General features: G+C 41.6%; 1 protein-coding gene and 1 long non-coding RNA gene across 3 annotated transcripts in view; one reads left to right on the top strand and one right to left on the bottom strand.

Annotated features, from left to right (window-relative positions):
- PARP15 (poly(ADP-ribose) polymerase family member 15) overlaps positions 1 to 22902 on the top strand; it is a 63347-nt gene that overhangs the window by 16530 nt on the left and 23915 nt on the right. Inside the window, exons 2-4 of one of the 2 annotated variants that reach the window (XM_004036178.5) lie at positions 13671 to 13790; positions 18254 to 18490; positions 20812 to 21039. In XM_004036178.5, coding sequence (XP_004036226.3) covers positions 13671 to 13790; positions 18254 to 18490; positions 20812 to 21039 — 585 coding nt within the window. The remainder of the gene's footprint in view (positions 1 to 13670; positions 13791 to 18253; positions 18491 to 20811; positions 21040 to 22902) is intronic. The other variant, XM_055383805.2, reaches the window with a different exon arrangement.
- Positions 8176 to 22280, bottom strand: LOC129532768 (uncharacterized). Its single transcript, XR_008678685.2, has 3 exons — positions 22141 to 22280; positions 15674 to 15784; positions 8176 to 8424 (listed from the first exon to the last, which is right to left on the bottom strand). It is a non-coding gene; the product is annotated as an uncharacterized lncRNA (long non-coding RNA).

Here is a 22902-nt window from a genome sequence, read left to right on the forward strand (position 1 = left end):
ATATGCATAATTACTTCTGCTGCTACTAATAGCTAACATGTGTTAAGCACTTACTCTATGCCGGGCACTGTGCTTAGACTTTTACTTACCCTATCTTAAAACATACAGCAATATGAGATAGGTACTATTAGTAAGAATGAAATTGGGGGTTAGAGAGGATTGAATGACATGTTCACAGTCACACAGCTAGTACCTGTTTCAGAATTCCATATTAGACATCCTGACTTCTGAGTGTATTTTCTTAACTGCTATGTACATCCCCTCAAATTGCCAGTGAGTTTTAATAGTGAAGCTATATGACATGGCTGTTGTCAGGGATCACTTGAGCCAAGGAGTTTAAGGTTACAGTGAGCTATGATGGGACACTGCATTCCAGCCTAGGCAACAGAAAAACAACAACAACAACAACAAAGAATCAGATATTTATGACTTTATAATCATGACATGTCCAAATAGATATCAAGGTATGGGTGAGTTTGTATGGGAGACAAAGATAAATCAGATTTAGAAAACAATATTGTGTAACAATTATTACTATTATTGTATTACAAAGTAGCTCCACGTCCTTGATTACACTTGGAGAGGTAACTGTTGATCCTGTTCCCCAAATGATCTCAAATTGGAAGTCATTGTTAAAGATTGCTGTGTATTCAGGGTAGGCAACGTAGGGTAAGTTGAAATTGATGTAGGGTAGGGGAGGTTGAAATTGACGTTGTGAAATCTAACTTTACATAGAAATTAGCATCTAATTTTAATTTGTGGTTATCGCCTCTAAATCAAATTACTTTTAAAAATCTGTTTTCTTCTAATATGAAGTAAAATTACAATACCAATAAGTTGATTTTTATTCTAGATGTCAACACATTTATTAATGTTTGTGATGGACACCATGGAAGTTCAGCAACTTCAGATTTCCCCAGAACCTTTGGAACAGACAACAACCATTAAGATTGAAAATATGCCACTTGATGTTGAACATAATTACATAACAATTTTCTTCAAAAATCCCAAAAATGGAAGAGAAAGAGTAACCAATGTTCAGTATTTCCCAGAGGAGGGTTCAGCCCTGGTTGAGTTTTCTGACTACAAAGGATTAATTTCTCTTCCTTCTTGATGTTCAAAGTGGTTATTCAGCTTTTAATGCATGGATGAAGTCAGATTAGAGGCTGCACAGGTGATAAGGAAACCCATCAAAGCCATAACATTCTTACCGGAATATGCTGTTAATTAACTCAAGCTTTGAACAGGTTCTATGGGGATCTAGCTGAAGGAATTGTTTTTTTTTTTTCACAGTAACAAAACAAAGCTTCCCTTGACCCCAATTTCCACATAGCTACTACTTCATTTCTTTGCTTCCCTTTGCAGCAAAATTTCTTGATCGAAATTTGTCTACCTCATCCCCATTTCCTCTCCCCCCATTCTTTCTTAAATCCATTCCAGACAGGCTTTTACCTCCAGTGTTCCACCAAAGCTGTTCTTGTCAAAGTCACAAATGATCTCCACTTTGCTGGACTCAATAGCCACTTTTCAGTCCTCCTTTTACTCGATCTCTTAGCAGCATTTCATACAATTGATGGCTCCTTCTTCCTAAATACAGGTTTTTCACTCGCTGCTAGGACACCATACTTTTCAGTTTTGTGCTACCTCAGTGGCTGCTTTTTGTTGGTCTGTTTTGAGACTTTAGTCTTGCTCTGCTGCCCAGGCTAGAGGGCAGTAGCACGATCTTGGCCCACTGCCACTTCCCCCTCCCTTTTCAGCCTCTCTAGTAGTTGGGACTACAGGCATGCACCACCACACCCAGCTAATTTTTGTATTTTTTTTGTAGAGACAGGGTTTTGCCACAGTGCCCAGGGTGGTCGCAAACTCATGAGCTCTAGCAATCTGCCTGCCTTGGCCTCCCAAAGTGTTGGGATTACAGGCATGAGCCACCACGCTGGCTTGGCTGCTCATTTTTATTCTTCTTTTCTCATTCCTCTTCTTTCATCCAGTTCTTAATGTGGGACTTAGTCCTTGGTTCTTTTTTTCCTCTTTCTCTACACTCTCTAGGATCTAATGGCATTAAATACTGTGTACCTATGACTCAGTTTTTATCTGCAGTCAAGACTCTCTCCAAAACTCCAATGTCTATGCTCACTGCCCAGAAGACTTCCATACCTGGTTGTCTAAAAGAATATGCATAAACATGGCTGGGTGCGGTGGCTCACTCCTGTAATCCCAGCACTTTGGGAGGCCGAGGCAGGCAGATCACAAGGTCAGGAGATCAAGACCATCCTGGCCAACATGGTGAAACCCCGTCTCTACTAAAAATACAAAAATTAGCTGGGCGTAGTGGCATGTGCCTGTAATCCCAGCTACTAGGGAGGCTGAGGCAGGATAATCCCTTGAACCAAGGAGTCGGAGGTTGCAGTGAGCTGAGATCTCGCCACTGTACTCCAGCCTGGCAACAGAGTGAGACTCCATCTCAAAAAAAAAAAAAAAAAAAAAAAAAAAGCACAAACGTAACATGTCCTAAACAAAACTCCTTACCCTCTCCACCCCACCTCATCAACTTGCATTACCCATGGACTTTCTCATGTCAGTGGATAGCAACTCTATCCTCCTAGTTGCTCAGACCAAAGCCCAGGAGTCATCTTGACTCTTCTGTTTCTCTCATATCCTCTATTTTCCTTTGGGAAATCCTGTTCACCTTCAAGATATATTCAGAATCTGATCACTTGTCAAATAAAACATAAAGCATTTAGAAAATGGAATGAACCATTTTAAAGACAGTAACATTTTCTTGAAGGTTTTACCATGCACAAAATAGCTTATACTTATACTTTGGATAATATGACCAAATAAACATCATTTTTTAATGGCTGTACCTCACCTGCATGTCCCTTCCCAACTGTGATCATGAGGAAGAAGTGGTGAAGCCAAAAAGTATCCCTGAAACTATAGGTGGGAAGAGAACACTGGGGGAAAAGTCAGAGGATAGAAGCAGATATTAAGATCCTCCTCACATAGCTTCAATGAAAACCAGTCAGGTAGGAGAGCTAAAAGTTGAGAGGCTATCTACGAAGAAAAGGAGCTTAACTTTCAATAGTGGTGTCTTAGTCTGTTCAGGCTACTACAACAAAATACCTTAGACTGGGTAATACATAAGCAACATAAATGTATTGCTCATAGTTCTGGCAATTGGAAAGTCCAAGATCAAAACACTAGCAGATTTGGTGTCTGATGAGGGCTTATTTTCTCTTCCAAAGATGGCACATTCTTGCTGTGTCCTCACGTGGCAGACAGGTAGAAGGCTTCCGAAAGCCTTTTTAAAATAATGGCACTAATCCCATTCATGAGGGCTCCACACTTATGACCTAATCACCTCTTAAAGGCCCCATCTCTTAATAATACCACAGTGGAAATTAGGTTTCAACATCAGTTTTGGAGGGACACAAACATTCAGACCATAGCAAGTGGTTTTTTGTTCTTTTTTTTAATTATTATTATACTTTAAGTTTTAGGGTACATGTGCACAATGTGCAGGTTAGTTACATATGCATACATGTGCCATGCTGGTGTACTGCACCCATTAACTCGTCATTTAGCATTAGATATATCTCCTAAAGCTATCCCTCCCCCCTCCCCCTGCCAGCAAGTGGTTTAAAAAGCTAAAAGAGGCCAGGCACGGTGGCTCACACCTGTAATCCCAGCACTTTGGGAGGTCAAGGTGGGAGGATCACTTGAGCCCAGGAGTTAGAGACCAACCTGGGTAACACAGGGAGACCCCATTTCTACAAAAAATTAAAAAATTAGCCAGGTATGGTAGCACGCACCTGTAGTCCCAGCTACTTGGGAGGCTAATGTGGGAGGATCACTTGAGCCCAAGAGTTTGAGGTTACAGTGAGTTATGATTGCACCACTGCATTTCAGCCTAGGTGACAGAAGAAGACCCTATCTCGAAAACAAACAAACAAACAAAAAACGGCTAATAGACTTAACTCCATCCTGGAGTTGATGAGTAAAATATCTTTTTTTTTTTTTTCGACAGGGTCTCACCCTGTCACCCAGGCTGGAGTGCAGGGGTACAATCACAACTCACTGCAGCCTCAACCTCCTGGACTCAAGCAATCCTCCTGCCACAGCCTCCTGAATAGCTGGGACAACAGGCACATGCCACCACACCTGGCTAATTTTTTATATTTATTTATTTATTTTTTTTAGAAGTGGGACCTCCCTGTGTTGCCCAGGCTGGCCTTGAATTCCCGGGCTCAAGTGATCCACCAGCCTTGGCCTCCCAAAGTGCTGGGATTACAGGCATGAGCCACTGCACCCAGCCAAAATATCTGATTCCTACTATAGCAATCTTAGGATTACTACCAACTTCCCAAACTGGTAGACTGTGAAGACCTCATCTCTCTTACATACTCATCACCTAGTCCATAATGCTGCTTTTGACATCTGGAGAGCCCTTAAAATTTCTTTTTTTTTCCATCGTGGTTATACTCTGCTAAATGGTTAATGTTTAAGCATATCCAGTGTTTCTGTAGATGACATGTACAAGTTTGGTTGTCTAGGAGACTCAATCTGCACTCCAGCCATTAGAGAAGTAAAGAAATAAATAGGGGAGGCAGAGTGGAGTACAGTTCAGTAGCATTTCATTTCATAAACTTTTATTGTTTTTGAGATAGGATCTCACTCTTGTCACCCAGGCTGAATTGCAGTGGTGCGATCATAACTCCCTGCAGCTTCGACCTCCTGGGCTCAAGCAATTCTTCCGCCTCAGCCTCCCAACTAGCTGGGACTACAGGCGCCCAGCACCATGCCTGGCTTTCTTGTGGTTTTTCTTGTAGAAAGGGTGTTTCACCATGTTGCCCTGGATGGTCTCAAACTACTGGGCTCAAGTGATCCAACCCCCTCAGCCTCTCAAAGTGCTTGGATTACAGGTGTGAGCCATCTCGTCTGGCCAACATTTTTTTTTTTTTTTTTTTTTTTTGTGAGACGTTTGAGATGGAGTTTCGCTCTTGTTGCCCAGGCTGGAGTGCAATGGTGTGATCTCGGCTCACTGCAACCTCCGCCTCCTGGGTTCAAGTGATTATCCTACCTCAGCCTCCTGAGTAGCTGTAATTAGAGGCATGCGCCACCACACCTGGCTAATTTTGTATTTTTAGTAGAGATGGGGTTTCTCCATGTTAGTCAGGCTGATCTCGAACTCCCAACCGCAGGTGATCTGCCCGCCTCGGCCTCCCAAAGTGCTGGGATTACAGATGTGAGTCACCGCGCCCAGCTTTTTTATTTTTCTTTTTCCACAATACATCCTAAAAAATATATTTTATATCCCAGTCCATACCTTATATTAAAAGAACAGTATTTGTTACAATTTGGAAAAATAAATTTTGTTGCAATATATGCATTTGCTGCTAAGGAATAGATGCATTTTCTTTTCTAGTCTATAGATATAGATTTTATATATATGCATATTATAATACACAGAGTTGTCCCTCAGTATCCACAGGGGATAGATTCTTGGACCCCAAGCAATGCCAAAATCCATGGATCCTCAAGTCCCTTATATAAAATGGCCTAGTATTTGCATGTAACCTACATGCATCCTTCTATATACTTTAAGTCATCTCTAGATTACTTTATAATACCTAATGCAGTGTAAATGCTATGTAAATAGTTGTTATACTGTATTTTTATTTATTTTTCACTGTTGTATTGTTATTTTGCATTTTTTAAAAAATATTTTCAATCAATGGTTGGTTGAACCCATGGATATATATTTACACGTTTTTTGTTAAGACCTTTAAATTTCATATTGCTGGTATAGTGGTTAGAGCTTGGCTCTCAGCAATGACTTTGCTAAAAAGGATTAGGGGATGGGAGTTTCAGCCTTATCCCCACTGTCTCTACCAGCCTGCCTCCTCAAGCCATCCTATATAAGCATACAATTTATATTTTTACTTTTCTATTGCTACATAACAAATTACCACAAAACTTGGGTGTTTTAGATAACAAACATTTATTATCACACACTTTCTGTGATCAGGAATTTGAGAGCAGCTTAGCTGGGTGATTCTGGCTCAATATCTATCATGACGTGGTTATTCAGTTGTTGGTTGGGGCTGCAGTCATCGTAGGCTTGACTGCGACTGGAGAGTCTGCTTCTGAGCCCACTCACATGGCTCCTGTCAGACACTTCAGTCCCTTGACTTCGAGGGCCTCTCCATAGGGCTGTTCATAATATGGCAGCTGACTTCCCCCAGACTGAGTTATCCGTGGGAGGAAGGGGGAAAGAGAGAGAGAGAAAGAGAGGCCATGAGAGCGCAGAAAGCTGCAGTGCTTTTCATACACCAGCCTCAGACGTGACATAGCGTCAATTCTGCCATATTTTGTTGGTCACACAGCCAACTCTGATATGATATGGAAGGAGACTACGCAAAGGCTCAATGACCAGGAGGTAGGGATCGAGAGTGATCTTACTTTCACTATCCAAGAAGGTACAGCTTCAAGACAGGCTCCCTTCACCACCCTCGACTTCTAGCCAGATTGTCACACCTAAGCCATCTATATAGAAATACTAGAGCACCACTGTCCTTTATTTTTATTTTATTCTTTTTTTATTTTTTATTTTTTTGAGATGGAGTTTTGCTCGTCACCCTGGAGTGCAGGAGTGCAGTGGCATGATCTTGGCTCACTGCAAGCTCTGCCTCCCGGGTTCAAGCAATTATCCCACCTCAGCCTCCTGAGTAGCTGGGACTTCAGGCGTGCGCCACCATGCTCAGCTAATTTTTTGTATTTTTAGTAGAGACAGGGTTTCACCATGTTGGGCAGGCTGATCTTGAACTCCTGACCTCAGGTGATCTGCCCACCTCAGCCTCGAAAGTGCTGGGATTACAGGCATGAGCCACCACGCCCAGCCTGTCCTTTAGAATCCCAAATGTATTAGCCAGGTGTAGTGGCACATGGCTGTGCCATATGCTTGGGAAGCCGAGGTGAGAGGATGATTACTTGAGCCCAGGAGGCTGAGGCTGCAGTGAGCCATGATATTGGGCCACTGCACTCCAGCCTGGGCAACAGAGCGAGACATTGTCTCAAAAAAAAAAAAAATCCCAAATGTATAGATCTAATTCCTTCCAGATTTTATTAGCTGGATAACAATGGCAAAGTCACTTTCTGATTCTCTTTCTCTCCTCTCTCTTTCTTTTTCTTGCCTTTCTTACTTGCCTTTCTCTTTTTTCTTTTTTCTTTTCTTTCCTTTCCTTTTCTTTCTCCCTCTTTCTCTCTCTCTTTCTTTCTTTCTTTCTTTCTTTCCTTTTCTTCATTTATTTATTTACTTATTTGAGACAGGGTTTCACTGTGTTGCCCAGGCATGCAGTGGCATAATCGGAGCTAATTGCAGCCTCAAAATCCTGAGCTCTAGTAATCTTTCCACTTCAGCCTCCAGCGTAGCTGGGATTACAGGTGTGCACCACCAAGCCCAGCTAATTTTTCAATGTTTTCATAGAGATGGGGTTTTGCTATGTTGGCCAGGCTTGTCTTGAACTCCTGGCCTCAAATGATCCTCCTGCCTTGGCCTCCCAAAGTGCTGGGATTACAGACATGAACCATTGCACCAGGCTTGTTTCCTCATTCAGAAAGTATCTATCTCACAGGCTCATTGTTAAGATTAAATTAAGTGAGATAATATTTACAAAATATCTGACACATAACAGGTACCCAATAAATAAAGCTATTATAATTATCAAATTAAGAACAAATGGGAAACACAAGTTACTAATTTGGTGAGAAATAACAGGTATGAATTGTGTTTTGGATAACTATAATTCTTAGCAGATATAAGCACAAAATGCCATTATTAAATATTATTTAAGTATTTCACTCTTTCATTTTCACTGTCCTTCATTGCTATCACCTCTGACATAAGAGTACTAAAATAAAACTATTTTTACTAGTAAAATGCATTCAAAGTAGGCTAGGGAGTTCAATTAAGAAAAATATGGGAGAAAAAAGGCAAAAGAGTTCACTTAGATGTAAAACCAGACCACTAAGTGATGGTCTATCTTCTGCTTGCCTGGGAAGTTATTGTTTCCCATGTTGACCTACCCATTCCATCTTAGGGCAGTTCTAATTATTTTAAAACGTAGCTTTATGTTAAGCCCAAATATGTTTTACTATAACTGTACATACCAACTTAGAGTAGTAGAAATCATTCCTTCATAAGGCAGCTCTTCAAATGTCTAAAGACAACTGCTCTTGCATTCCACCCCACTCGTTAACTCTACTCCTGCAAGTTAAAGATTCTCATTCCCTTCTGCATATCCTCATGTGACATGGTTTTGCATCCTTTCAGGGCATCGGTTTTTCTATTCTGCACATACCTAGTTTTCATAATCCCTTTGCAACATTTGGCACTTTGAAGTAAGCACATACCACAGGTGTTGCCTGTTTTTAACAGTGAAAAGTAGAATAAAGTCGTTATTCATGCCCATTCTTGTTAGTATGTTTCTATTAGTATTGCCCCCAAATTCATTATTACCTTTTTTTTTTTTTAAGGAAAGGACTTTGTTTTTAGAGTAGTTTTAGGTACACAGAAAAATTTAGCAGAAAGCGGAAAATTCTCAAATACCCCCTCTCCCCTAGTTTCCCCTATTATTAACATCTTGCATTAGTGTGATACATTTGTTGCAATTGATGAACCAATGCATTGTTATTAACTAATGTCCATAGTTTAGAGTTCACTTTTTGTGTTGTATAGTTCCATTGGTTTTTGTTTGTCTTTTGTGGGTTTTTTTTTTTTTTTTTTTGAGATGGAGCCTTGCTCTGTTACCCAGGCTGGAGTGCAGTGGTGCGATCTCAGCTCACTACAGCCTCCACCTACTGGGTCAAGCCTCCCAAGTAGCTGGGACTACAGGTGCTTGCCATCACGCCCAGCTAATTTTTGTATTTTTAGTAGAGATGGGGTTTCACCATGTTGGCCAGGCTGGTCTCAAACGCCTGACCTCAGGTGATCCACTTGCCTCAGCCTCCCAAAGTTCTGGGATTACAGGCATGAGCCACTGCCCTGGCCTGTTCCATTGTTTTTGACAAATGCATAATGTCATGTGTCCACCATTACAATATCATACAGAATAGTTTCACTGCCCTGAAAATTGCCTGTGCTCCACCTATTCATCCCTCCCTCCTTCTCTGAAATCTCTGGCAACCACTCATCTGTTTACTGTCTCTAGAATTTTGCCTTTTCCAGAATGTCATATAGTTAAATAATACAGTATGTAGCCTTTACAGACTGACTTCTTTCACCTAGAAATCTGCATTTAAGTTTCTTCCATGTCTTTCTGTGGCTTGATAACTCAGTTCTTTTTCTTTTTAGTGCTAAATAATATTCTATCGTATGGAAGTACCATAGTTTATTTATCCACTCACTTACAGAAGGACATCTTGGTTGCTTCCAAGTTTTGGCAGTTATGAATAAAGCTTTATTGCTTCCAGAAACATTCATGTACAGGTTTTGTGTGAACAAAAGTTTTCAATTTATTTGGGTAAGTACCAAGTAATGCAACTGCTGAATCATATGGGAAGAGTATGTTTAGTTTTGTAAAAAACTGCCTGTCTTCCAAAGTGGCTGTAGCATTTTGCATTCCCACCAGCAATGAATGAGTATTCCTGCTGCTCCACATCCTTGCATTTGGTGGCCTTTTTTTTTTCTTCCTTAAACAGAGCTACATTACTGTTAATTTGTACTGAGTTTACTGCCAATCAGGATCCCTTAGACGTTTTTATATGACTTAGCTGCTGAGCCGCATTCTCTTTCTCTCAAACTTGTGCAGTTATTCTTTGGACTTTCCTTAGTGGTCTTTCTTTTCTTTTGTGCCTCTCCCAGATGCCCTGGGCTTGGTCTCTTTTACTTATCAGGTGCATTCATAAGCCAACTGCTTATTGACTGTATTACTATTAAGGACTCACATTTGGATTCTTTCCCAGGGGACTGCCTTTGGGAGACTGAAGGGTGCCTCTCCCGGAGGTGCCTGGGAGTTGACATTCATCTCCTGATCAGATGGTCTGTAGACAATAACTGACTGGTATGGAGGTAGAGGAACTGAGCTCCCTTGCCCCTAGGAGGGACAAGTGCTGTTATGGAAGTTATATACTCTAGAGCTCCCTGGGAGATCAGGCAGATACCAGGGTACACCGAAAAACATATTCTAGCTTAGCTTCTTCCCCTTCTCTATCTTCATCTCTTACTTCCTACACGTTTCTCCTGCGGGCACAACCTTAATAAATCACTTGCATATGAATCCCAAACTCAGGCTCTGTTGCTAGGGAATCTGACCTAATTTTATGACTTCTTTCAATTATAGCACAAAATTGTTTCTAATATTTTTGACTATTATAACCATTCCTTTCAAAAATAGTAATGACCTTACTTTAAAGAGGTTATTTTGAATTGCTCCTGCATTGTTGCTTGTATTTATTGAATCTCTAAGGGCAAGACTTTTTCAGGAAAAGAATTACCTTTTCAATATTACAACGAATGTCAATGGGAAAATCAGACCAATGTGATAAAACTTTATGGCTAAGTAAACATGCATGGAATTGACTTGTTCCATTAGTTGAGGATTACCTCCATTGCATTTACGAATGTCACATCTTTCACTGAGCTGTTGACAGTGGTGCCATTTTAGGAAGACACTCTATTTAGTCTCATGAGTGTCAGCATTTATGTGCCAGAGGTACCTTTTGCTCTTTAAAATATTACCATTTGGTTTTGTCTGAATGATGCCTACCCTTTATTTTTATTTTTGGCGGTGAATACCTACTTGACCAAAAAGTCTGGGTCTTCAATGAAAGGCCCATTTCTGTGTCCCAGTGTTATGTGTCTTTGGGCACAGCCTTGTATCAAGGGGAAAAGTCCCTGAAAAAGTTGCCAGGCCAGCACCACTCCTGGTGGCCCTGGATCCTCACATATGGAAGTTCCTGCCTAAAATGCATCACCTGATCAGAATGACAAATCACAGGATGAGAAGTTGTCACTGTGAGGTAACATGACCCCAAGGCAGCTGTAAGGGGTTGGAGGTAACATGCAGGTCTACAACCACCCAGCTTACTCAAGGAAGACCAAAAAAAATCAGTGTCATCAAGACCTGTAGAGAACATGTTTCTAAAAAAATCCTCCTGCATTGTGTCTAAATATCAAGTCACCAGATTGAATATGAAGCCAGCAGTATGGCAGGACATAAAAAACAGTTTAGAGGATGATAGGATTTTGATTGAATTTGATATGTTCAAGGAGATGGTCATAATAATTGGTTGTCTGGAGGATGTGAAGAGTTGTAACACAATTAAAGACAATAAGAGAAAGCACCAACCAAAACAAAAAGGAAAACCAAAATGTGACTGAGAATATAGCTGGTTCTTTTGGGAGGTTTTCTAGTCTTCACATCAATGCTTTAAGACTCTCACCCAAAGAATTCTCTGGGTGGGAGATCACGGATAAAACTTTCATGGAACATACCAGCGTGCATGCAGAAGAGTAACAAATCATGAAATTCTTGAGCAAATGAAAGTATTGCCCAGAAACCCACTGCCAAAGCACAGACTGAAAAATAATAAAAGACAACTTTAAACAAAAAAAAATTGATATCCTTTTTGAGTGAGATCAGGCATGGGAAATAGATTTAGTTTCATGGATTACGTCTGACCAAATGATAATTGTTGCCTGGAGCTCTGTGTTGAGGAAGATTCTGAGACTGGATCTGGGTTGATTGAAAAAGAATGCTGATATGGATTAGTAATGTCTGTCACAAGTGCAAGAGGGATAACATGTACTATATTTTTACCATTTGTGTGAGAAATACCATGAGGTAGATAAGCTCAGATTCCATGAAGAGTAGAACTGAACTGGGTGTCAAGAGACCACATTCAAGTACTGTGTCCTTCATTAGCTAGTAGTTTGATTTTGATCAAATGATTTCATCCATCTGCACACTGGTTTCCTTTTCAGGACAATGAAGTTTCTATCCTGGATGGTCTGTCATGACCCTTTAAATTCTAAAATTCTATGATCGATTAATAGTCAAACTCCAAATGCATTATTATGGAGTACTCAGGGATATGTCTTAGTTTGAGTGCCTCCTGAAGAGGACCCTAAGACAGGATTCAAGTGCAACTTATTTAACTAAGAAAATAAAGGAAACAGACTGGGTGCAGTGGCTTATGCTTGTAATCCCAGCACTTTGGGAGGCCGAGGCGGGTGGATCACTTGAGGTCAGGAGTTTGAGACCAGCCTGGTCAACGTGGTGAAACTGTGTCTCTACTAAAAATACAGAAAGTAGGGCCGGGTGTGGTGGCTCGCACCTGTAATCCCAGCACTTTGGGAGGCTGAGGCGGGCAGATCACGAGGTCAGGAGTTCAAGACCAGCCTGGCCAACAATTAAAAAGATAATTTTTGTATCTTTGTAAAGATACAAAAAATTAGACGGGTGTGGTGGCGAGTGCCTGTAATCCCAGCTACTCAGGAGGTTGAGGCAGGAGAATCGCTTGAACCCAGGGGGCAGAGGTTGCAGTGAGCCAAAATCGTGCCATTACACTCCAGCCTGGGTGACAGGGCAAGACTCTGTTCAAAAAGAAAAGAAAAAAATACAGAAATTAGCGGGATGTGGTGGTGTGCACCTGTAATCCCAGTTACTTGGGAGGCTGAGGCAGGAGAATCACTTGAATCCGGGAGGCGGAGGTTGCAGTGAGCCGAGATCACGCCACTTCACTGCAGCCTGGGTGACAGAGCAACACTCCATCTCAGAAAAAAAAAAGAAAGAAAGAAAGTAAAGGAAACTGGTAGGGCGCATCATCAAATCAGCTCCCACTTAATCCCACTGGGGAAACTCATAGTGAATCTCTCTGGGAGGCAAGGTTGCTGCTGTATTTTTATACCAGCTCCTGTCAATCACTGGATGAGGGCTGGTGGTGGGGGATTGTGGAGGGGGTTCAGTATACCTGTACTTCCTCTCTGCTACACCAGCAAGCCAAATGAGATTTGGCACTAGAGAAAGTCTCCAGGCAAGAAATACAGTTGGAAATATATCCGGGGTACATTTAAGTAGTAAGGGCTGGGGAATACAGACAGGGTTGGCTATGCTAGGATTCTTGGGGGGAATAAGTAAAAAACTCACTGGCATTTGGGATATTAAATACAATTGATATTCAAACATTATAATAATAAACTATCTGCTTTTAAATCTCAGAGCCAAGTTATGAGTTTAGTTAGAGAATTCTGTGAAATGTAATAGTTATTTTCTATATGAACACCTATAAGGAAAGTTTACTTATTTACTTATTTTTCATCTTTTTGAGACAGGGTCTCGCTTTGTTACGCAGGCTGGAGTGCAGTGGTGCCATCATGGCTCACCGGCACCTTGATTTCCTGGGCTCAAGCAATCCTCCTATCTCAGCCTCCTGAGTAGTGGGCACTACAGGCACATGCCACTGAGCCTGGCTAATTTTTTATTTATTTATTTTTTCATAGAGACAGGGTCTCAATATGTTGCCCAGGCTGTTCTTGAACTCCTGGGCTCAAATGATTCTCCCACCTAGTCTTCGAAAGTGCTGGGATTACAGACCTGAGCCACCGCACCTGGCCTAAGAGAACTCTTGAAATTGGCATTGCTGGTAATGCTTTACTGTTTTCTCCACAGTCCAGAGACAACAAGTTCAGCAAGAAAGATTGTCTTTCAATCAGGAATGTTGTAGCTTCAATCCAAACCAAAGAAGGTCTGAATCTCAAGTTGATAAGTGGAGATGTTCTGTACATCTGGGTAGGTGATGCCATTTAATAAATCTACCAAGGAACAGTGGGATCTATTTAACTTGTTCTGTGAGTTGTTCCATGATTTAATTTGTTCTTTATCTTAATCAAAGATTAAAGATATCAAAGATAAATTTGAGAAGTTAAACCTACTTAAAGTTTATGCAGATATATACTTACCATCCCCTATATTCTTCCACATGTACTCATGTGGAGGGGTTCAAGTTTAACCACAAACAAGAGTTTGCAAATCCATCTCTTTTATTTCTCTGTAACTGATCTTGACTTACTCTCAACCCAGTTCTATTTTTCTCTCCTGCATCAGTCAGCATTAGTGAGGAAGATATGTGTACAGCACACTATAGAATCACCCTTCACAAACACGCCTTTGCTCCTGCCTGAGCACTTTGCAGAAACACAGGAAGAATGAGGAGGGATAAAGTTTACCAGAAGAGGTGCTAAATCCTCAGCCTGTCTCCTGCCTACCCCTCCTCTCCTACTGTTTCCTCTTCCTTGGAATCACCAGTTAACAGAAGATACAGGCCCTATATTCCTCCTATAGTTGACATCCATCATGCTCAATCCTGGCTGCAGATCATAATCATCCGGGGGACCTTTTAAAAATACGGACTCCCAGGCCCCACCCCTAGATATCCTGCCTTTAATTGGTCAGGGATGTGGTGTAGGCGACAATAGTTTTTGAAAGCATTCCGAGTGATTATCTTATGCAGCTAGGGCTGAGAATCACTGGTTCAGATGCTTCTTAGAATTCTATAGCCCCACCATTTGGACACCTGATGTTTACCTTCAGATGGCAGACATTCAGGACTAACAGAAAGAGAACGCTGCTGAGAAATTGGGAGACTCTTCTGGATTATGAGCCACTGGAAATATTCTTTGCATTTGCTGTAGTTAATGGGATGGCAGAGGGGAGGCGGCCGGCTGCTTTCTTCATGTTCTCTAGAGTTTTTAGAGTCCTCTGTCACGTGGGTTCAGGACCTTGTCCTCAAATCAGCAGGTTGAGAAGTTGCATCTTGTCATTTTACACAGAATTGATCTGACTCACACTAATCAAACTCAAGAGATTTACTTATAACACTGGAATTGTAATTATTTCATTTGCAATGAGAAAGATAATTGCCATGGCTACTGGTAATAGTGAGCTCTGCAACTGAGTATTATGAGAGTGATTGGTGAGTGATATGACCAGAAGAACTGGATGATATAAAAGGACAGTAAATTTATTTTTCACTCTAGGTGTAGGCATAGTGTGGTGGGTAAGCAGACCAACTCTAAAGTCAGTTCTGGCAGGGTTCAAATACTGCTCCACCACTCAGCAGCCACTGATCTTGGTCAATATCCATCTTATGTCTCAGAGTTCTTATCTATAAATATGGATGATGATGATATGAAGGTTGTTATGAGGCTTAAATGAAATAATTCATATAAACCACTTATCCCCTGCCTTGCACATAATAAGGACTCAAAAAAATGGTAGCTATTATCATTATCCCCTTATGATGGGCCACTTTATATTTTACCTTACTCAATTAGTACTACAACCTAATGAAGAAATATATGACTTACCCACATTTTATAGATAAAGAAACCAAGGTCTTTTCACTATGCAGTACACTGAGTTGATTATAAATTTTGTGTCAACTCATATTGGGGTTTACCTATTCTTACCATTGGATGGTGCTGTGTAAACTCTGGAATCCTCTTTATCTTTCTTCTCTGAATTCTTTCTCCTATCCAGTTAGTTTCCAAGCCCTAATAAGCCCTCTTTCAAAATATCTCATGTACATGTCTTTCCTTTTCATTGCCATTGTCTACCCGTGTTTCGGTACACACCACTCCCAACCTCCAATCACGCCTCAGTACTACCCTTACCTCCTTGTCACTCTTTAATCTGTCTTCTACATCGCTGTTTGATATATATTCCAAAAACATTATTTTAGCAGGTACTTCTCTGCACACATATCTTCGGTGTCTTCCTACTACCTATAGGGCAAAGTCCAAAAAAGTGTGGCTTTCCAAGTACTCCATCGTCTGGCCCTAAATCTCTTCCCAGCCGCTCTTCTCACTACTGAACCTCTGCTTTAGCTAAATTTGGACTACTTTCTGATCTTTCACAATCCCATGCTTTCTTTTTTTCTTTCTCTTTTCTTTTCTTTTCTTTTTTTTTTTTTTTTTTTTTTTGATACTGAGTCTCGCTCTGTCGCCCAGGCTGGATACAGTGGTGTGATCTCGGCTCACTACAACCTCCGTCTCCTGGGTTCAAGTGATTCTCCTGCCTCAGCCTCCCAAGTAGCTGGGATTATAGGCGCCCCCCACCATGCCCAGCTAATTTTTGTATTTTTAGTAGAGACCGGGTTTTGCCATGTTGGCCAGGCTGGTCTCGAACTCCTGACCTCAGGTGATCTGCCTGCCTTGGCCTCCCAAAGTGCTGGGATTACAGGCATGAGCCACCACACCCGGCCACAATCCTATGCTTTCTTAAATATTCCACACACCTTGAATGCCTTGCTGCCTTCTTTCTACCTGACCCAATTATAGCCATTCTTCAAGGCCTATCTGAAATCTGAAATTCTTATCCCCTTTAAAAAGCCTTCACTCACTATTCCAATCTAAATGATTTCCTATCTTTTTTGAAATTCTATACCAACTAATATTTGTATATTTAACAATGTCTTTTGATTACCTTGAATTGATTTAAACATTACAACAAGGTTACTTTTTTTTTTTTTTTTTTTTTTTTGAGATAGCGTCTTGCCTTGTCACCTAGGCTGGAGTGCAGTGGCGCAGTCACGGTTCACTGCAGTCTCAACCTCCTAGGCTCAAGCAATCCTCCCACCTCAGCTTTCCAAGTAGCTGGGAATACAGGCCACTAGCTAATTTTTTTTTAATTGTAGAGACAAAGTCTCACTGTGTTGCTCAGGCTGGTCTCGAACTCCTGGGTTCAAGTGATCCTCCTGCCTCATCCTCCCAAAATGCTGGATTACAGGAGTAAACCACTACACCCAGCCTATTTTTTTACATGTTAATATATTGCTTCCCTAAACTGTGTAGGAATCAGTAAATGGAGAATGAAACTGCAAGTGGGAGTGAGGAGAACATGGGCTAGATCTAATTTTGTTTTGTTTTGTTTTGTTTTGTTTCTTGGATGGCTTGCTCACTCTTGTCTCTGCAAGGGGCTTCTCAGATATTGAGATTAGTTTATGCTAACTTCATATAACACCTCATATGCTAACTAACATTATATAAGTGGATCCAAGAATGCCGATTATTAGGTTGAGAAATATAACCTATTATATGTCCCAGGGACATAGACATCTTTTAATTTACAATGAAGAAGAGTTCCCCAAAGAACCAGGACATTAAAAATCCACATGATCAGGCCGGGCTCATGCCAGTAATACCAACACTTTGGGGGGCCAAGGTGGGCAGGTTACTTGAGATCAGGAGTTCAAGACCAGCCTGGCCAACATGGCAAAACCCCATCTCTACTAGTAATACAAATATTAGCCAGGCATGGTGGCACATGCCTGTAATCCCCACTACTCAGGAGGCTGAGGCATGAGAATTGCTTGAACCTGGGAGGCAGAGGCTGCAGTGAGCTGAGATCATGCCACTGCACTCCAGCCCGGGGAACAGATCGAAATCGTGTTTAAAAAAAAAAAAAAATTAAAAAAAAAAAAAAGGCCACATGATGAGAGTGTTTGTCTCCTCTTACTCCCAAATTACCAGGGAATCAGAAGGTTTCTGGAGAGCACAAAATCTGAGTAATAGGAGTTATGAGTTGAATATGTAACATCTCATGGCATTAGGCTATGACCCTCACTTCACCAAAGGAACAGCCTTAGCATTGACATTGGAGAACTCGACATCCCTGGACAGGCTAGAATGGATACTGCCTACCTTCACCTTAGTGACTTTCCTTTGCCAAGGCCTTCAGGGCCGACCATACCCTCCTTCACATCGACCTAGTCTTTCTTTTGGTATATTGTTAAATTCAAAACAAGTATTCTCAGTTCCTGCCAGGCTGAGAGCAATTCTTTCTCCCTTCCCCTGTCTCTCTGTCTCAATCTTTCTGTGTTTTTGTTTCTGTCCATCTCTGTCTCTGTTTTTCACTTTCATTTTTCTTCTTTCTCCATTTCTCTCTCTCAGTCTTCGTCTCTGACTCTCTGCCTCTGGTCTCTGACTCATTTTCATAGCTCTACTCTGACTCATTACGTGTTGATTTCACAGCAGTGGTTAATATATTTCCTTAATGTCTAAGTTTTGGAAGTGACCTCATCATGGTGTTTCAGTGCTAACAATAGACTGTAAGCTCCTTGAGGGTGGGGCTGACATGTTAGTATGACAGGCAAAACATATCCGTACATTACCCCACAATACTTAATAAATTTACAGTTGCTCCATCATTATGTATTATTGATTCAATCTCTAACTGTTGCTATTTTCGTTAAGGCCGATGTCATTGTCAACAGCGTTCCCATGAATCTTCAGCTTGGAGGAGGACCACTATCTCGGGCATTTTTGCAGAAAGCTGGTCCCATGCTCCAGAAAGAGTTAGATGACAGAAGGCGGGAAACAGAGGAAAAAGTAGGTAACATATTCATGACAAGCGGCTGCAATCTGGACTGCAAAGCTGTGCTCCATGCTGTGGCTCCATACTGGAATAATGGAGCAGAGACTTCTTGGCAGGTAGGGAACGCTCTTAGTTCTCCAATGTATTTGGTGGCTTTGGGAATCTCCTTCTGGTGTGGTATAGATCTGTGCTCAAGGGAAGCAATTTTGCCCCACAGAGGACAGTTGGGTTGTTACAACTGCTGCTGGTATCTAGTGGGTAGAAGCGAGGGATGCTGCTAAATATTCTATGATGCACACACCAGCCCCCACAAGAAAGAAGTGTCTGCCCTAGGCTGTGAAACCCTTGTACTGATTGAACCCTGTCTATCTATTGAAATCTTTATTACATTCCATGGAGAATTCATCACAACTACCAGTTATTTCCGAGTAATTGACCCTTGGAGGTAGTAACATTCAATGGGATTCTACAGGAGGGGTGTCTAAGTTGTAATGTAATAATCTTTCAGTACAGCAAAGAGGTGCGCCCAGCACTGTGGTGAAGAAGAAAAAAGAGTCAGTACCCTTCTTTCGATAACATCATTCCCACCTCCACTCCCAGTTTAATTTCCCAACTTTTTTTCAGAATACAAAAAAGTAATACAAATACATTGTGGAAAATATAGAAAAGTACAAAAAGACAATAAAAATAATAATCCAACCACCAAGAGATAACTGTTTTCTTCTTCTTCTTTTTGAGACCGAATTTCGCTCTGTTGCCCAGGCTGGAGTGCAGTGGGGCGCCATCTCAGCTCATTGCAACCTCCTCTCTGCCTCCCGGGTTCAAGTGATTCTCCTGCCTCAGCCTCCTGAATAGCTGGGATTACAGGTGCCCACCACGGGGCCTGGCTAATTTTTGTATTTTTAGTAGAGACGGGGTTTCACCATGTTAGCCAGGCTGGTCTCAAACTCCTGACCTCAAGTGATCCACCCGCCTCAGCCTCCCAAAGTGCCGGGATTACAGGCATGAGCTACTGTGCCTGGCCTTAAGAGGTAACTTTAGTTAACATTTTACTATATTTCCTTCAAGTCAACTTTATGACTTTATGCATATTTATTTATTTATTTTTTTATTTTTTGAGATGGAGTTTTGCTCTTGTTGCCCAGGCTGGAGTGCAATGGCACGATCTTGGCTCACCGCAGCCTCCCCCTCCCAGGTTCAAGCAATTCTCCTGCCTCAGCCTCCCGAGTAGCTAGGATTATAGGCATGTGCCACTACACCTGGCTAATTTTGTATTTTTAGTAGAGATGGGATTTCTCCATGTTGGTCAGGCTGGTCTTGAACTCCCGACTTCAGGTGATCTGCCTGCTTCATCCTCCCAAAGTGCTGGGATTACAGGTGTGAGCCACCACAACTGGACAGCATATTTATGTCTTAGTTGAGATTCTCTCTTTCTCTCTCTTCTTTTTTTTTCTTTTAATTGAAACAGGGTCCCACTCTATTGCCCAGGCTGGAGTGCAGTGGCGTGATCTTACCTCACTGCAACCTCCACCTCCTGGGCTCAGGTGATCCTCCTACCTCAGCCTCCCGAGTAGCTGGGACAACAGGCACACATCACCATCCCTGGCTAATTTTTGTGTTTTTGTAAAGATGGGGTTTCACCATGTTGCCCAGGCTGGTCTTGAACTCAAGGGCTCAAGCGATCTGCCCACCTCAGCCTCCCAAAGTGCTGGGATTACAGGTGTGAACCACTGTGTTAGGCCCAATATTCTCTCTCTCTTTTTTTTTTTTTTTTTGGACCAATATTCTCTTTAAACATTTTTAAATACAGTTTTTTTGTTTTTGTTTTTGTTTTTGCTTTTGAGACGGAGTCTTGCTCTGTCACCCAGGCTGGAGTTGGAGTACAGTGGCACGATCTTGGCTCACTGCAAGCTCCGCCTGCCAGGTTCACGCCATTCTCCTGCCTCAGCCTCCCAAGTAGCTGGGACTACAGGCGCCTGCCACCACGCCTGGCTAATTTTGTTTTTGTATTTTTAGTAGAGACGGGGTTTCACCGTGTTAGCCAGGATGGTCTCGATCTCCTGACCTCATTATCTGCCTGCCTCAGCCTCCCAAAGTGCTGGGAGCCACCGCGCCCGGCCAATACATTTTTTTTTTTTTTAACTTAACATAAATACTGCATGTTGTTAAAGACTCTTCATAAACACCACTTTTAGTTACATTGAGCTACCATTTTTATGCAGCCATTCCCACACTGTTGGACCCGCCTCTCCTGAATGAGTGTGACTCTCTCTGGAAAGTACTCTGCCCTGTTTTTGTTTCCTCTTTCTGACTTCTCAGGCCCTGACTAAGCCAACAATAGCAGAGAGGTCCTTGTCAGAGTTGCTGGGACCACAACTCTTTCTGTTTTCCACTAGCTTAAGCCCTAACTTATGTAAATGTACTTTGCACATTTCAGATCATGGCAAATATAATCAAGAAATGTTTGACAACTGTAGAAGTGCTGTCTTTCTCATCAATCACATTTCCCATGATTGGAACAGGAAGTTTGCAGTTTCCCAAAGCTGTTTTTGCTAAACTAATCCTTTCAGAAGTGTTCGAATACAGTAGCAGCACAAGGCCGATAACTAGCCCTTTACAAGAAGTCCACTTTCTGGTATATACAAATGACGATGAAGGCTGTCAGGTATGGTTACATATCCCATCTGGTTAATTCTGGCAAGTGAACCCAAGCGCATTCAGATGTTTTTATAGATCTAGGAATAACCGTGTTTTCTAATCCTGTGCCTATAAGTGATGGCTGCTAATGGGAGGTTGTCATATGACTTAACTATGAGCCAACACTGGTAACTCATGTTCCTAGACAGTTCATCAAGAGACAAGCTAATCTGTAATAAATGCATTCTTAGAAAGAAGTGGAAAGTTATTGGCATAAAAATGGCCTAGACATTTTAACATTGACTATATGAAAGCTAAGTCATGGCTTTATCTATGGGGAAAGGGCAGAATGAGAGAAGCCTCAAGGATTTAGTTATTTGGATAGAATAGACCAGTCTACACAAGTCTGTGAGTGTCTACAAACTAGAAATAGCAGCACCATATTCAGCAGTGGAGAAGCAGTTAAGGCACACTAACTAAGTAGTTCCCACTGACATTAGAAAATGGTATACTTAGGTTTAATCTCAGTTTTGCCATTTAAAAGTTGGGTGACATACCTCTCTGAATCTCAGCTTTTTTTTTTTTTTTGAAACAGAGTCTCGTTCTGTTACCCAGGCTGGAGTGCAGTGGTGTGATCTGGGCTCACTGCAGCGGTGTGATCTCAGCTCAATGCAGCCTCCGCCTCCTGGGCTCAAGCAATCCTCCCATCTTAGCCTCCCTAGTAGCTGGGATTACAGGCATGTGCTACCACACTCGGCTAATTTTTGTATTATTAGTAGAGATGGGGTTTCTCCATGTTGGCCAGGCTGGTCCTGACCTCAGGTGATCCACCCACCTCAGCCTCCCAAAGTGCTGGGATTACAGGCGTGAGCCACTGTGCCCAGCCTGAATCTCAGTTTTATCAAGTGTAAGATGAGTGTGGTAATAACACCTTTCGGAATTGTTCTATTAAAAAAACGGGTGTATTTGAAGTGTTTTGCATGATATCTAGCACATAGAAACCCCCCAAAACTGGTAGTAGTCATTACCCAACTTTAAGGACTGACAAGCAATTGCTACAACTTACTAACATCACCACTTAAACTGGATGAAAGATAATTTTGTTTTTTAAGTTCTTAGTTATACTTACCCATTCTGGATGGAAGTGTGGTCTTTCCAGAGATGTTTCCCAGAGTTCCCCAGAAACACTTCAAAGTATTGCATGATGTAGTTTGTAAGCAAATTTATCCATAGGAAATAATAATAATATTTTAAAAAACAACATTTACCCTCAAAGGTTCTTAGTTTTTTTCCCCTGGTAAATATAAAATATCCAGAGACATATTTTTTTGCTCAAAGATAAACTGGGGGAAATTATTATTAGCAAACTGTTCGTGATATCTGTGTCCTTGTTGAGTTCACAATAACATCTGCCCTTTATTGGGGTGACATCTTCAGTAGCAATCTGGAAAGTAACTGCCCCAAATTTCATTGTTAACCAAGAATTAGAAACATGTACTGGTGCAGTGGCTCACGCCTATAATCCCAGCACTTTGGGAGGCTGAGGCAGGGGGATTACTTGAGTCCAGGAGTTCAAAACCAGCCTGTGCCACATGGCAAAACCTCGTCTCTACAAAAAATACAAAAAATTAGCCGGGCGTGGTGGTGTACATCTGTAGTCCCAGCTACTTGGGAGGCTGAGGTAGGAGGATCAGTTGAGTCCAGGGGGTTGAGGCTGCAGTGAGTCAAGATCATGCCACTGCACTCCAGCCTGGGCAACAGAATGAGACTCTGTCTGCAAAAAAAAAAAAAAAAAAAAAAAAAAAAAGAAAAGAAAGAAAGAAAGAGAAAAAGAAAAAGTGGAAACAGTCCCAAAGATACCTGAAAAGAAAGAAAATGGATGAAGACAACC

This window comes from Gorilla gorilla, chromosome 2 (genome assembly GCF_029281585.2).
Source record: "Gorilla gorilla gorilla isolate KB3781 chromosome 2, NHGRI_mGorGor1-v2.1_pri, whole genome shotgun sequence".
Taxonomy (NCBI): Eukaryota; Metazoa; Chordata; class Mammalia; order Primates; family Hominidae; genus Gorilla; species Gorilla gorilla.